At 38.3% G+C, this 16,512-nt stretch overlaps 1 protein-coding gene across 1 annotated transcript in view; it reads right to left on the bottom strand.

The window, feature by feature from the left end:
* Window positions 1-675: 675 nt before the first annotated feature.
* FAM53A (family with sequence similarity 53 member A) overlaps window positions 676-16,512 on the bottom strand; it is a 76,554-nt gene continuing 60,717 nt past the window's right edge. Inside the window, exon 5 of the mRNA XM_085309679.1 lies at window positions 676-1,863. Within this exon, the coding sequence (XP_085165805.1) occupies window positions 1,540-1,863 (324 nt within the window). The 3' untranslated portion in view covers window positions 676-1,539. The remainder of the gene's footprint in view (window positions 1,864-16,512) is intronic.

The raw sequence follows: 16,512 nt of genomic DNA, 5'->3' as shown, positions 1-16,512 counted from the left end.
ATCAGTATCTATTATGGCTAAAAGCAACAATGATCTGATATGCAGTATGAATAAAAAAACAAAAACAAAAAAGAGCTATTTACTTACTAAGAGAGCTACTCAGGGTTTTCAAATTTTATAAAGATACTAAAATATGTAAGCTGGTTCAGTAAATCAAGGCCAATTCTCATTAGGATCAAAGGTTGGCCCAGATCACAGGGCAAGAGCTGTCATACCTTCTCCAGCCATTTGTCATTCGCTTTAAGACACACTRTTTTACCTGATTTAAAATATATTAAAATATTTTGGTTTTATGGCACAAGTTACAGTATGAGGTGGCTCATTTAAGCAGACTAATGTGATGCTATAATTTAAGCATCCCCATTTCTACCCAATTTAAAACCATTTTCAGATTAATTTCTCCCTTGTAGCTGAACTAACAAAATAAGTGCGTGTTGCAATAGTCTGTAATGAATACAGTATTACATTTGAGATGACTGCAGTGTATGTAATCATGCCTTTGGGATCTAGGGTGAGTTATTCTCCAACTCCCCAAACTAACTTGACTTCAACTTTTTCTTTTCAGATGACCARAAGTCTGCCCTCCCCCTCCACCCAACACTACACATACACTGTGCTACAGAATCTGCTGCAGACTGTTCATTTTAATTAGTAAAATTCATAAGCAGACACAAATGCAAAGCRAAATGTCATTTTATTTAATTCAAGGACTAGTTTCCTTCTAGTATTGCTGAAGGGATCACCTCCTGGGGAATTGATCATTACAAAGTCCCTGTCTAAAAGTTCAAGTGCTCTTGTACATTCTTTTGAACCACAGAAAACATAATGACCAAGTAGGTGGGCAGCTCCTTGCAGTTTTATCCCACCTAAATTAGCATCGCTTCAGGCTAGAAAACAATTCAAGTAGTAAAATCATGGAAAATGTTAACCTTTAAGGTCACTACCATATTTTGATCAAAGAGTYTTGAATGTATGAAAAGAACATTTGTACATGTTACGAAGTTTTTCAACCAGACGCTGTCAAAGATGGCAGTTAAGTATTTTGGACCAGTTGTCAACCAAATATTTAAGAGTTCTATCTGAAGGTTTATTACTAATTTCATTATGCAATTCACTTTTCACATTAAGCTCTTTAACAAAAGAAACATATACCCGCACCAGAATCACTGTAGACAGATTTAGTTTTATAGAATGCCCTTCTGAAAATTCATTTCAAAATAGAGATGCTTTTTCTCCAGAACTGTAAAAGCCATAAAAATGCAAAATATTTGTTAGGAAATTTTTTAATCAAAATTATTCCTTAATGTTCAAAATAACATTTAACCTCCTACTTTTTTTTTGTTGTTGTTGTCATCCACATATTGATCAATAGACTAAACAGGTAACAATGGTTCACGTTTTTCCCCCACCTGAAGCATTTCTTCTAACACAAGCCCAAGACAGGCAATACAGAGATTCAGGGACATGGATTATGCATGGCAAAGGTAATCCTCTATCATTTTAATTTAGAACTCTGATTCTAGCACACAATTCTGAGACTCAGTTGTTTTCAATCTGCTCCAGGTCCAAGTCCCCACAGTCTAGAGGAAAGATGCCCTCTTCAGTGCTTTCACAATCACTTGTGTCCTCATCACTTTCACATACTGCAGCTGCTTTCTTATAATCCCTTGCTTTGAAGCTACCTTGGCATGACCCACGATGCCTCACTTCATCCAGCTGTTCTTTCATCGGACTGGAACCAGGGGTGATGATGTTCATGAGATCATTTGAGTCACATGGTGATGACACAATTGTCTTCATTTGTGTGTCATCGTCATCATCTTCATAATCAAGGGAGCAAAGACTTTTGGAATTTTTTAAAGTCTGCAATTGAAAAAAAATACATGTTTACATTAACCATGATTGTACAGGAGGAGCAGAATAAATTCCATGAATTCTTGAACAAGTTGACAGTATGTACTCAGAATTAATGTATTATGTATGTTTAAAGTAATCTTGAAAACAGTATGGGGCATGAAGAAACAAGGAAGTAAGAAGGAGTAGTATTTACTTACTTCACCATCTGTTTTTGCAGATATGCAGCATATGTGGATTCTAGTTAGTGGGATTAACTAGCAGTCCCATGTTTATGCAAAAAGGCCTAAAATTTAGTTGATTAAAGCCAAAATAAGAAACTCCAAGTGTCCAATTTGATATCTGAGCTTTCTGGAAAAACTAGAGCACAGTATTTGGTAACATCATTTAGGTCAAACAATTCATTCCTAGTGTCAAGAATTAACTTCAAGTTCCCAAGAGTGCAGCAGATAAGCTCTCAGGCCTCAACTTGTAGACGGTTAGTCTGTAGTACAGCAACTGGCACTTTTGGATTACCTCAAAGAGGAAAAAGCCACTTCCACCTGAAGTAGCTTGCTCCAATGCCAGACAGCTTAGTTTGTCTTACACTTCAGTACCATTTGGACAAGCGTTCAGGAATTTGAAAACTCAGTCTAAACAAAGTACCTTAAAAAAAAGAGAGGTTCTCACAGCTTTGCTTAGGCRAAGGGGAAAAAAACATAATCCATGTGCTACCTCTGCCTCTTAGATACAGGAACGAAATGAGTGTGCTCCCCACGTAACTGCAAGGGAGCTTTGACTAATTAGAATCCCAAAGAAACACTTAAGACATTAGAAGTTRGACTTTACAAATGAGACACTTCTAAATTTCATCTCTTACAAACAGAGAGCAAAAGGAAAGGGTGAAGCCGTCAGGGTTTCTCTCAGGGATAGGAAGAGCCAAGAGAACAGAACTGTGGCTTTCAATATCTTAYCGGTTAAGTTACCCCAGTCTCACATACACAAGGCAATTGTTTATTACAAGCAAATCCAGAGGGAAAAAAGATCAACTCACAATTTCACACCTGTTTTCAGCTTTTTCCTCATAATTTGTCATTTCTTCACTAGCGTTTGACATTTGTAGATATAGTCATATGAAATAGGAACATTGCAACATTCACAGTACATTATTCCAGATGTTCTGGATAATCTTTCTACCACTTCACACTAGCAGCCACATAAGCAGCCTACCAATATCTGTTAAATGGCTTTTAAATAACATTTCAAAAATTCAGAGAAATTGGAAATTAGCCAGCCTTGCTTGCATACAACTAGATGGAGAGGGGAGCGAGGAAGCAGGGGTGAAGTGATCTGCCCAACCAGTCAGTGGTATGTGGGACATCTTGCAAACAACCCTACACAGGCACTCTGGAAGTTCATACATCAGATCTACRCAGAAAAATTATTCATTTGAGAAAAGCCTCAGGTAGAGATGAAAAAGCAAGACAAAAAAAGGTGAAAAGCAAAACACACATAGGAGCTTTGGAATTCAGTCATGGCACAGCTATGCTGAGGAGTCAGCAGCAGCACTGGAAGGTGAGGGTGGTTCATCAACACTTGTATCTCACCATACCTAGAGAATACTGTTGCAATGCCTTAAGTCAGCATAAAATGAAAACATTTCAGTGCAGATTCTTCATTATTGATCAGAGGAGCCATTTGTTATGCCCATGATGTGCATGGTTCTTCTCTCCAAAGAGTTCTGATATCATTAACTACTCTTACGTTGAAATTAATGGAGTGTTCGCTTATAATATACACTAGATCATTAGCTAGCAATTCATAGATTAAAGGCCAGTACGATCTGAAGGATAACCCAGTTTGCTTGGACAACATGATCAAGATTTTCTTCAGGAGTTTACTTTATGGAACTCCAAGACTTGTGTCCAAACACCAGCTTTCAGGGGAAAAAAAGAGAAGAAAGAGTTTGCKACCATAGTTGTATCAGGGAGATGGGGGGAAGCACTAAATTCTTTGTTAGCTAGCCTTAGTTAAAACTCACATCTTATTCTGAATGTGAATAGCTTCAGAACTTGATGACATTGAGTAATCAAAAAGCTGTAYCATCAAATTTCTCTTCCCATGAGAAAGACCAGTTCTGATATTAAAAAAAATTCCTGTTTCCACACCACATTTCTACATAGCTCACTTAGAAGTAATGCAAATACAAACAGTTGAGCCCCTTTGTATGACTAAGAGGTRTGAATTTGTCTCATACTTACTCAAAAGCTAAAAAGTATATTTTGAAGTAGAAAGTGTTAAATATTTGAATCCTAATTGTATCAGACTGCTTTGAAAAGAATGCATTTCCTGTTGTGCATCTGTGCATCACATAAAGGACAATATTTTCAGTCCTTTAAATCTTATAGTAGACACTGGAAAGGAGAGAGATCAAATAAAGGAAAGCTTTGAAAGTTCTGCTTTCAATGTTTTAGAAAGGAATTCCCAAGTTCCCCTCCAAAATATCTTTTATTCAATTTGCCGCTAGAAATTAATCCAACCACACAGCTGTCTTTCTGGAAGGTCTGTGTACATAAATGGAAAATTGCCTGTTAGCTGTACTGTGCTGAAACCTCTTGAATGGGAACTTTTAGCTGGTTTCGACACAACAGCAAGCGCATTCAACTGGCTCTTTGTTCACCCACTTGTCACAACCGCACCAAACTAAAAATAGGTGGATTTATTATCTCGTAGCACAATCCCACTTCTTTCACAAGCCAAAGGTAGAAACTGCAATGCATTCAAGCCCTCCAAACAGCAGCTTTACATGTTACGCTGGTACAGTACCACACCTTTCAAGCACAATCAGGCTCAGTGGGGAGCCCACTTGCTCAATGGTGCTCAGTTTATAAAGGATGCTGGATGAACAAGACAAAAGAATCTGCAGTTGGCAATGGATAGAACTCAATCAGCTAAAAGTATTCTTTTGTGCAATAGAAAAAAAAGAAACTCAGTTTTAAAAGAAGTGGGGTGATAGAATGTCTGAATATTAAGGAAAAAAACTTTGTACAGAAGACAATGGTAGAGAAGGAAATAAAAGAAATCTCTCTAGACCCTTGCTATACAAAGCACACAAGAAAGGCCTAAAGTAGCTTGAAAGGAAGCTAATGTCTGTACTCTACCAAACCTCTAGTTGAAAAAGCTGCAATACATCACTTTGCAGATATAAAAAGCAATAAAAAGGTTGTTTTTGTTTTCCTAACAAGACTAGAGCATTTGCTACAGTAGTCAAGGGAAAACAGTCACTTGTGTGTTAAAACCTAGCRTATAATGGGGGCAGCAGTTCTCATGCTTCCTCCCCATACCCTCATCATACACCCATCTTCCCTGTCAGCTTGGGAAGGGAAGGGAAGACACAGCTGCGCTGGGGAGGCACAGCTACAGCAGCTGGCACACAGGACAGGGGACAACGGGAGCCACCAGAAGCTCAGCAGTAGTCACCAAGTCACAACAAGCTCCCTAGAGCCACAGGCTTGGGAGGGAAGGGAACTGAGCAGACAAACGAGACTGGACGAAGTCTGACTAGTTATTTGGCTTGCTCTGTCCATCCTAGGACTTTTGCCTGTGACTGCACAACACAAGAGATACTGCTTCAAGAGATCCTACTACGTAGGGATCCTTGGCCATTAAGGTCCTGTAGGGATGCAAAGCAGTGGTTGATGTGGCATTCCTCATGCCAAGCAGACTSTTCGCTTTATGAAGCTAGAGGGAGACTTCTAAGGAAGGACTTTAAGAACAAACTTCCACAGAAAACTGGCCTTAAACAGCACACTGAAGCATGCCCTAAACATACCATCATGTGACTGATGTCACATCCTACCACTAAAAGATGTGAGCAGAGGGGTATCATTCCCAATAAACTGAATTTTCTTTATGCATCTAATTACTTGTTTGAATTGTCACAGGTTGTACTGGAAAGATGTACAGTTGCTGTCATAAATCACTACAAATCTCAGCTGGCTGTGCACATTAAAAGATTCTACCAGTCCTAATTCCTGCATCTTCTACTATGCATAAATAAAACAATAGTAAGAAAAAAGTTTCAGTTATGTAACAGCAGCAAATTAAAGGGGTTTTACAAAAATCTCTGTACATTGGCTTGATTCTCCATTTGTACACTTAAAGCCTATGGAACTGCATTGCCATAAATCTCATTGTGGAATAAGATTTTCGCCATTTGACTTGTCTTTTACAGCACTGAGCATTTTGTGAACACTTCAGTCTTTCAGCTTTAAGTAGCTTGTAGTCAGGAAGAACTAGAGGYTCAGTGTGAAGTACAGATGACAAGAGGAAAACAATATAGTATTCTTCATACTGTTCTGTGCTTGGAACTTGCTAATATACTCTAAAGCTTTGTTATAGCTTTAAACTCAAAGTAAAGTTGACCAGGAGAGAACTCTTCCCTCCTCAAATGAGGAAGCAGACTTCAAGATGCATGAAGTTCTTAAATTAAAATATCTAAGAAAATTATTTAAATGCAAAAYCATTATGCATCTGGAAACYAGATATTTGAAATGACAGAAGGAAATAAATTTTGATTTCAAGTCACAAAACAAAGCAGTTAACAYAAACCTTTAYTTATTTATATATTCCATAGAAATAAATTGAAATTCCGTAAAATTCCTGAAACCTTCACAGATTAAATTTAGTTTTCCTTTGAAYTCACTTTGGGGGATGAACACTGTTTACTTTTCATAGCTTTAAAGTTCTAATTTTTCTGAAAATTTGATTTGTATTTTTAAATTCAAAAAACGTAATTTTTACRTCACCTTTCATGGGATAGGAAATAGGAAAACTATGGAATCCCAAACATGAATGTGGAAGAGCAAATACAACAGATTTTGCTGTGCAACTAGACATTTAGTTGTAATAATCATTCTTTTCCTCAGAGATAAGATTGCTGCTGTAATTTTTACAGTCAGAAAAGAGATATCATATTTGGAAAGCCAAGGGCCTAGTTAAAAAAAAAATCAATACAGGCTGACATACAACAGTATGGCCATGACTTGAAATGGAAGTTGTTCAGCACTTTGTCTCTGCTATATCTTCAAAGGTAATTTTAATTTTTTAGATGTAGATGCCCAGGAAGAGAAGTAAACTGACATCAACTCATTTCACATCAGTTGCTGAACAGCAGAGTAACAGGCTTTCATCTCCCACTAGCCAGACTGTTCTAGATTTAAATATGCAGTTTTCTGGCGTAGTCTACCAAGAAAGTTGATCTATTTATTGGCCTAGATTTTTATGCTTATATTCTAACATGTGCCACAGAATCCTTATAAGCTTTGTTTATGAGCTGTAAGAACTTGTGATTTAGCTCAGTTTTTTATTTAGTACTATTTGGAAAAAAAAGATTGTCCTAAGATAGAAATACTTAAGTGAAATGCTAAAGTGGCTAATTATACTCACACCTGCCAGAGCTTCTGAAAGACTTCTAATGAAGTCAGAGAAAAAGATAACAAAGATGCTAGTTAGCATATTAAAGAACAATAAACTGTTCCAGAAATAGTTTGCTCTCGCCATTTAAGTCTTTTTTAAAAAAACAGTTTGTTCATGCTCTCCACAGAATTTCAATTTARCTATGTATTTTTCTATTCCTTCCCCTCAAACCTACAGCACAGATAAACCTGGTTTGTCCAAAAGCCAGCAYAGGGGGTTCACGTGACAGCATGTTAACCTTTCTAGAACCAACAGCATTGCTGTCAATCCAGGAGCCCTCGTCAGCGCCCTGTGATTTGTAATCTCTTGAGTAACAAGTAGAGACAAGGATATTCGGCRTATCAAAAAACTGACAGAAACTACTGGAATAATTTCTTTTAAAGATCCTAAAAAGAGAAACAAAATGGACAAAGATGAGAAGTAGGGGAGAGWGTTTCACCATTTTTCCTGTCATTGGCTTATTGAGTGGTTCACCAGAACTAGCATAAAAATCTGACATCTGTCTTTTTTTTTTTTTTACCCTCCAAAATACCTGAAAACCTGCAGGCAAGCATAAAAATCTTGGCCTCTTACTCAGAGGCACTAAGTACCAGCCTGACTTTTGTTGTCAAGTATAAGACAACGAAGATAAAAGGAGTGTGTGCTACTTAAGTATGAGCTGCTTTTAGCAATGACCTGAAAGTCCTCAATACAGTTGATGACATGTGTCTTTCACAAGAAAYGCAAAACAGTGCTTGGAAAGATTATAAACAGGGTATAGAAAAAAGTGATTTTATTTAAGAGGAAAGACTACAGGAATTCTAGACAATGTGTTCAAGTTAAATTACTTTAAATACAAACTTATGACTTAAACTCTAGCCTTGTGTTACATGGTTCTGTGCTTACTAGATCATCACGACTACCACACATACCCATTTGTCAAGCTAAATACTCTACTTCATTAGTGCTCRAGGAGAGAGAAGTTAAAAACAAATCGCCTTCAGTAAGCACCAAGACGCTTACTTTGTTTTCAAGAGGTTTGCACAGACACAACCAATTCTACAGTCCTGTATCTGCACAGAGAGCAGATACATCAGGAATATCTTGATAGACTTTGGAGCATTGGCTCTCTGAGGACACACGGCAAGAAAAACATGGACATCATGCAAGAGGTTGTACGCAAACAAGCACGTGTCATCCTGTAACAGTGTTTACTSAACTAAAGGATGCAAGGAACTGAAACTCCCATTCAATAGGTTTTGCACCCCTTATTTCTTCATATATRGAGCTGAGGCAAAGAAAGACCAAGTGCCTTGCCTGTGGTCAAACAGGAGGTCTGATAGAACAGGGAACTAAACAGTCTTCAGCTAGTGCTCTAGCAACCAGGTAACCACTCCTACAACCAAGTCTGCCACATTTAGAAAGGACAGTGCCTATAATAGAAAGCTTTAAAAATACTGGATTTCTAATAAGATAGCAATGCTGAAGCTTAGTTATACATATCACAAACTCAAAAAGAGTCATGGAAAGGTAGCATCTATCATAAGAGACCGCAGGCCACACAAATTGATTATCTACATTGGCTAGTGAGTTTTAGGGTCAGATTAATGTGCAGCAGCCTTTGGAATAGTACAACATCCTACTCATTTAGCTGGGAAACTTTGTGAAATTCAATTAAACCACACCTATTGCTTTTGTTGCATTTCATCTTGCCAAAGGCACTGAACTCTWAATAGCCACATGTGAAGTTGCAAGCATGGCAGATACAAATACAGCAGGATCAAAACTACTATGGATTCTGTTCAGCCTAAACACCCTATTTCCTCCCCACTCCCTCCTAAAGACATAAAAAGTGACCCATGACAGGCATTCCACATACAGAAACGAATTCTACATTCAAACCAGGCATCTTCTTCACATCTTGTTCTTGTAGTTGCTTGCAAAGATCACCCAAACAACCAAGGGGAAAACTTGCAGGCCCATCAGATTTCTTACTAACTCTCTCTCACCCCATGCGGTATCGTGCACTTGTGCTCAATTAAAACTAAATGTTAAGTAACATACATAAGAAACCAAGCAATTTAAGTAGATTGAAGTATAGTTTGAGTATCTCAAAGTATTTYTCTACACTGAATATAAGCAGACAAAAAACTATTACATTTGACATTCACTCCTTTCAATGCAAGTTTTAGTAAGTTATGGTAGTTTAGTAAAGGACTAAGACACTTGCGGAAATTGCTCAACCCCTGGCATCTGGGTTTCTAGTAAGTCCAGGATTATTCATCATAAGGGTTAGGATTTTTCTTCTTCTTCAAGATGAAAATCGGAAGCTAAGAAATGAGATAACTACTTAATGTAATACAGCCAAGAATATGATTCAATACAACAGCAGTTCACAAAGGGGGTGAATACATACGGCAATACTTCCTTTATATATAACCCGGACCAACGTTAAAATGCATTTTAAAAGTTTAGAATATGGAATTCTAATTAAGATGTTGGCACCTTACATTTTCAATTCTTTGGATCTGTGAGCTGCAACCTCTTACATTTACTGTTTCAATAAATATAAATCATGCAACTTTTTACTGTGGGAATATGTGGAATTGTATTACAAAAATACCAGGCTGATTTCACCTGCTTGTAATTAAGTGAAAATAGTACCACTCCAGGAAGAATACATACCTACAGATGCTACGAATTACTCCATTAGGTGAAGCAGAAGAGGCAGATTTAGCTGTTCAAAACTGGCAGATGATCAATATAGTGTCAAATAAAGTTTGACAATATTCGCTTTCTGCAACTTAATACAGTGAAAGATTGTGGCCAGGGCAAAAGAGGACTAAGCTGAACAAGACTAGTAGACACACCAGCAGCGTTCATCTGAAATGCACAGATCCATTAGACCAGAGCTTTCCCCCAGAGGGAGAAGTACCATCATAAGGAAGAAACGCAAAAGGGTGTTGAAAGAGCAGGAAGAGTGGTGCAGGAAAAAGGGCTCTAGCTCTGTTCTTCCTCAGGCAGCAGCTGCAATCTGAGGTCTCTCCTAGTATCACAGCAATTGCCCTGCCTTAAGGCGAACAACCGTCTTTGCACATCTTCACCTCTCGTGTCTGACCCTGCGTACACTCCCAATGTTAGTCCTCAAACCTCTTGGAGAAACTGAAGAGCTAGAAGAGTCTGAACTGGGTCCACTACTGCGCTTGAACTGCACAAACCTCAGAGGCTTCAGCCTGGCAAGTTTTCATGAGCGAGGTGAATAGTAAGTAATGGTGTGATGAACAAACAGCTGCATCATTTGTCTTCATTACAAAGATGATGAATAAGCCTGTTTTTGCAGTAGAATGGCATAAAGGGAAATAACGTAACCGCTCTGCCAGCATTGGTCCATCTTTTCCAATTAAGAAGTTTTAAACCTGTCTTTTCAGGAAAGAAACACAGGCTCTGGAAACAACAATGGACTTYGAGTGCATGTTATTAGCTTCACCAATATGAAAGAATGACATTGCAGAGACTTGGTTTCAATAATGTCTAATCCATATAGATTTTAGAGAGATATCTAATTTTGCTACATTTTAAACTAGGAAGTAAGAGCACACACTCACATTATTCAGCATAAAGCAGCTACACACACATACAACCCCCCTCATCCAGAGAGATTAACACATTCCATAGTTGCTCAAAATGTGTCTCTCTCTGAACAGGACATGAACACTGTTTTAACGAGAGGATGGTGGCTTGCAGAACTGCCTATCAGCATTGGGGGATCCAAAAACCAAGYTCACCTTAGGTTTGAACTGAAGGAGAATTTTATGCTTCTGATCAAGTGGCCAAAGTTACCTGTGTAGGTACCTACACCTTATACACATACCTGTGCAAACCGTATTATTCCTCTGACACAAACTACAATAAACTTGAGTAACTAATCAACTCTGGAACAAAGTTTACATACACACAAAAAAACTCCAGGAGTTTTGCTAGATTTCTAACTAGTTGGTTTTACAGAAGGGAATGTTGTAATTTTACTTCCACAAAACTCCTAATGATCAACCACATTTTGAAGTTCACTTTACCATGCCAMATTCTGCTCTCGAGTAACACAGTTAAAGTCCGTGCTTATGCATCAGTGTAACACAGGACAGGATCTGACCCTTGTGGCTTCAGAATATGATCATACCAGCTTCGTTTCCTGTTTCATCTATTTTTGTAGAGAACTTTGATTCCTGARCAGTTTAGCCAGGGTCTTACTCCTTCATGACTTTACTAAGAACTGTGGACAATTACTTTCATAACCAAATCACATACTCGCTGATTTTTGCATAGTTTACCCTTGTACCATCTCATCTTAAAATTCTAGAATGTTTTTTTTTTCCCCAAGTTACATGTTAACTCAACACAATAAGTCAATTTTCTAAGAAATTAGAAAAGTAAATTTCAAATCCTGATCTTAATGCTGCCCTCATTAGTTACTGACACATGTCAGCCTCACCTATGTTATTGGGTTATGCTGGCACTCTATCATAACTAGCATTTTAAGGGATCCCATAATTGGACCATAAAGTTCATTCTGCCGGGGAGGGGGAAGGAAGAGAAAGGGAAACATGACCTTGGCTTGGGAAACAGTTCCCCCTTCCTCCAACCAGTTTTCCACTAGAGAAACACTTGATCAAGACAAAAATCTTGTCATCCAAATACACAGATATGCATGCACATACATGTACAAAGTTCAAGTGGTGTTAGGAATCTTCTGCTCAATTCAACAAAACACTTGCATTTTTACAATAAATTCTTGTAGGAGTATTAATTCAAATTGTAGGTGGACTCTAGCTGCTAATTATTTCCAGAGACAAGCTAAGTTGGGCACAACACATTTAAGAACAGAATCAATGTTGTTCATCTTCAATCTCTTTAATATAGGTACTGTATTTTTCTAACTTTGTATCCAATCTCACAGATTTTGAACACTTCTGAAACTGTATAGCTCAAAAAGTGCTCTTGATATGAAGTGACAAGTCTGCTACAGATGCTTAATACTAAGTCAACCAGTGTTRCACTTTGATATTTGAACCAATAAACTAACTTCTCCAAATTGTATGCACTTTTAATCAGAGCTGAAAGCGTAACACTTCTGCACTAGATCCTTAATACAGTTTCTACAAAGGAAACATGTATGTAGAGTACTTTATCCTTCAGTCACACTGAAAAATATCAATTTTTGTTTTAAAATACACTCTAGTAAGTCAGAAGACAAGCAAGTTGTAAGCAAGTCAGAGAGAACACTCAAAAATATTAGAGCATTTATAACACTAAAACTGAACTAAATCCTCTTATTGCATGTCTGACTTCAGTTTCTTGTTCTCTAACATAATCAGAGTCTGCTTAAAAAAGCTAGGCATTCAAGTATTACACATATCTTGTTTTTAAAAAAGTCAAATTAGTTTATATTATCAACCTGTAAGCTTGCTAGCACAGCATGAAAGCCTTTTAGGTTTAAGTTAGTTACTACTATAACAAAAACTGAAAGAAAACTATTCAGAAGTCCCATTTATTTAAAATACAATTTCTGACAATACTGAAGTTCTCTGCAGAAGAACTTCTCACCATCATTATACACACAAATGAGTATTTTCACATACACGAATTGCAGTTAATCAAAAAGCTGATCATTCAACACTGAACAATCACCTCTCAGATCACTTATCCAGTGGACACACGCTTATATAACTGTACTCTATTAAAGGTTGCTTCTAGTAGCCTAAAAAGCATCTCTTAGGTTTGCATATTTTTGAAAAAGAAGAAAAAAAAATTCCCCATCTTAAAAATCCAAGAGAAGAACAAATTAACATCCCCAACAGTGCTGATGAATTCATGTCAGTTCACCATCCTCACCCATTTGAGATGAATTTTGCTTTTATTGCACCTGTGTGAGCACACATGCAGCAAGAACTAATCTGTATAATGCAAGACTAGCAAAAAGATGAAGTGACAGTTAAGACTTTCCAAAATGATTACAGAACACCTCACTGCAGAGAAAAACCTCAGGTGATTCAGTTTGTTTCAAGTCTCTCAGAAGACCATGCACCAAGTCAGAAAGTGACTGTCAAAAGCAAGGGAAGCACATCTATCTTACCATGAAGTTTCACAACAGATAATACTCAGTGTACTGGACACCAGAGCCTAGTTTCAAAATGAAAGSAGTTCTTCCATTCTGGTATAAAGATTCACTGCTTTATCACTCCGATTACCATGTTATCACAAGAGTACTGGATGTTAAGATGATCCCCTCTCCCAAAAGAGGGAAACTTGAAACGGTGTAACTCATTTTCTCATAAATTAAGAAAAATAGTGGGGTTTCATTTTTGCTAAGAGATCTGGGGTGGGGGGGGGGAAGAGGGAAAATCCTTGATTAATGATGAAATATCACTAAATCCTCCTCTGCTAGCCACCATCTCCCGCAATTTAAAGCGAGGAAAAAAAAAAAAAAAATCAATTCCTTCCCTGCCACCTGCCTAAACCCAGATGGTAAAACCTGAGAAAAGTGCTCTCTCCCTGCTCTACAAACCCTCTGGTGCAGCTTAGATACATTAACTGTAAGTACCCTATATATAACGTTAAACCATAGCTCTCAACTCAATATTACATTGTACTCCAAACAATATCACCAATAATTCCCACAAAATCCAATTTTATCACAGACTGAGTAATAATTAGAAAAAGAAAATACCCACAGCTGGCTGAAACCTTGCTTGTGAGTTAATAGATGGCCCCTTTTCGCATAATGTCAAACGCAGCTGGTCTGGTACTCATTAGCTCTTTCAATAATGAATTCTTACATGTATATACAGGAACTCGCCAAAAAGGAAAAGCAAATCTGCAGCAGATACTAAGCTGCCTCCTCCTCTCATTAGCACACTGCTTACAGGAAAAAGTACTGTAAAGAAAAAGACCCCACAAAACTAGTCTCAGGTTGGATGCAGAGCAAGATGGTGCTGAACACTAAGATCAGCTCTGTAAAATGTTTGTTATAGAAAGTCATTAAAAAAAGTGGTAGTGAGGAAAAAGCTCAAAAACTTTACCCCAATGAGATTTCTTTTCCTCTACTATCCCCAAGGCTTACATTTGTGGACTTGCCTCTACCATCAGAGCAGAGGGAACGCCCAGCGCAGGGGCTCACTTCATTCAAGGCCATTCTGGGCCTCGCTTTGCTTCACGTTGTGACCCGCTCTGCAGAGGCGAAGCGAGCAGAGAGCCGGCTGCTCTCTGCTGCCTGCTACCTCAGTAGCACTTTTCATTCATGACTCCTAAAAACCACCGGGCGCCCATTCAAAACCAAGTACCCCCAAGGCCGGGCTCTCCTGTCAGAGGACAAAGTGCTGGCTTGTCTTCAGCTCACGTTTGATGCTCGACTATCATCTCCTAGCCCGGCCTACAGCTATCTCCTTTCCTTCTTCCCAAGCCGGCTGGAATTTGAACTTTAAATGGATGCCCTCCGTGGCAACAATAGATAAAAAAGGAGCCTTTGATTGCTCATGCGTTGCTGAAAAAGAAAAGAGGAGATTCATCCTGGCTGCGACCCTAGCAGGAACTCATCAAGCCCGGCTCCCTTTCCATTCCAATGGGATGCCTTCGCCTGTAGCTACTCATTCAAGCTCGCCGYGTCTATGTTTCCATTCAAAGAGGATGAATTCTTCAGGTTCTCCCCCCCCCTCCAAGAAATTAAACGTTGATCCTATGAATGAAGGGCAACACCGAGCTTGGAAAGCTGCCAAAGGGTTCTGTAACGCTCAGCGGTTTGGAGTTAATTCAGTACTTATTGGTATCTAGCAGGATTTATAGCTGCATTATTTATAAAGCAAAAGAAATTGCAAAGCCATATTTAGAGCTTGGTAATAAACTATTTTTAGCACCATCTGTTTTTCTAGTTTGTTCCCTTGTTTAGGCAAGAGTGTACTTCTACCCAGTCCCCTCTTCCCTATCCTTTTAAAATGAATCCACAGCACCAGTAAGGCTCACATTGAATATTTACTCTATAGCAATTCTCCTAATCATCATTTGGAAATTAAAGCTGCTGACTGAAAACAGTCTCAAGCTAATGCAACATACACACTGCCTTCAGTAACAAAACTGAACAGGTTCTTTTTAATGCACGGGGCAATATATTTTATATAAAGAATGTTACTATCTGAAAAGTAATAACTGATCATTAACTACATTAAGTCATCTGAAAAGTGTTCATAACCCTGGCAATGTTTTTTCTGGGCAAGAGTTGCCAAGTTTCACCCTCATTAAAGCCACGGATATTTTGTAACAAGTACTTTCTGTCAGGCCGCACTGCTGTTAGAGGGGGAAATGGAAAGCACAAGCAGCTGCTGCAGGCTCCTTGCCTCAGCAGGGATGAGGTGTTTCAAGCTCCAGCTGTCACCCAGGCAAGAGCTCCCCAAAAAACTCAAGTTAACTCTTCAAGCTCACATTTATATTCTGGTCTCAGTGTGGGACAACACCGGTGGCCTCCATGGCACGGTAAGAGGGATGAAAGTGAAGGGGTTGCAATTCCCTGAGTTCTGGTTGAATCAGTACGCAAATATCCAGAGCACAGCTTAAGTTCTCAGAAATGCATTCGATAACAGCAATACATTCACTGCACCCTCATGACTCATGCAAGTTTCCTTTCTAATCAAAGCACTAGTACAAAATATTTGATAGCTTTACTGTTAATTAGATTAAGAAATTCTATTTTGGAGAAAGGCAGAACACTCACCTAAAATATGTACTAATTACCTGTTGTGAAGGGTAATAACATTAAAGGTTACTGAAGCTTGCTTATTAGGTTTTGCAGCACAACTGAAACATTCCTAGAAAGTAGGACAGATGCCACAAAATGAAGAATAAATCCCAGCATGTAGCACAGGTCAAAATTAAACTCTACAAATGCATAATACGCAAGCATACAGATTCTTTAATGTGCTCTAAAAAATACAGCTGAAGATTTCAAAATACTTTCAAGCAGTCCAAATAATGGCTTTGGCATTATGTGACATGTGATTTTATAGTGTGAAGAAAAAAACAACATAAATGCTGTCCAACCAGTAGCTGCTGAGACTTCCTTCTAGTTTACCACTTTTTTCACTGGAGAAAGGAGCACTGCACTTCTATCAGTAAATGCTACAAACTGCCAGGTAGGTGGAGAGGCTACTTGGCTACATGATTAAAAAGGAAAAAAAA

This window comes from Rhea americana, unplaced genomic scaffold (assembly GCF_003343005.1).
Source record: "Rhea americana isolate MKP2758 unplaced genomic scaffold, rheAme1 scaffold_30, whole genome shotgun sequence".
NCBI lineage: Eukaryota > Metazoa > Chordata > Aves > Rheiformes > Rheidae > Rhea > Rhea americana.
Note: the sequence above shows the minus strand (reverse complement) of the source record. Positions and strands in the feature narration are given on the sequence as shown.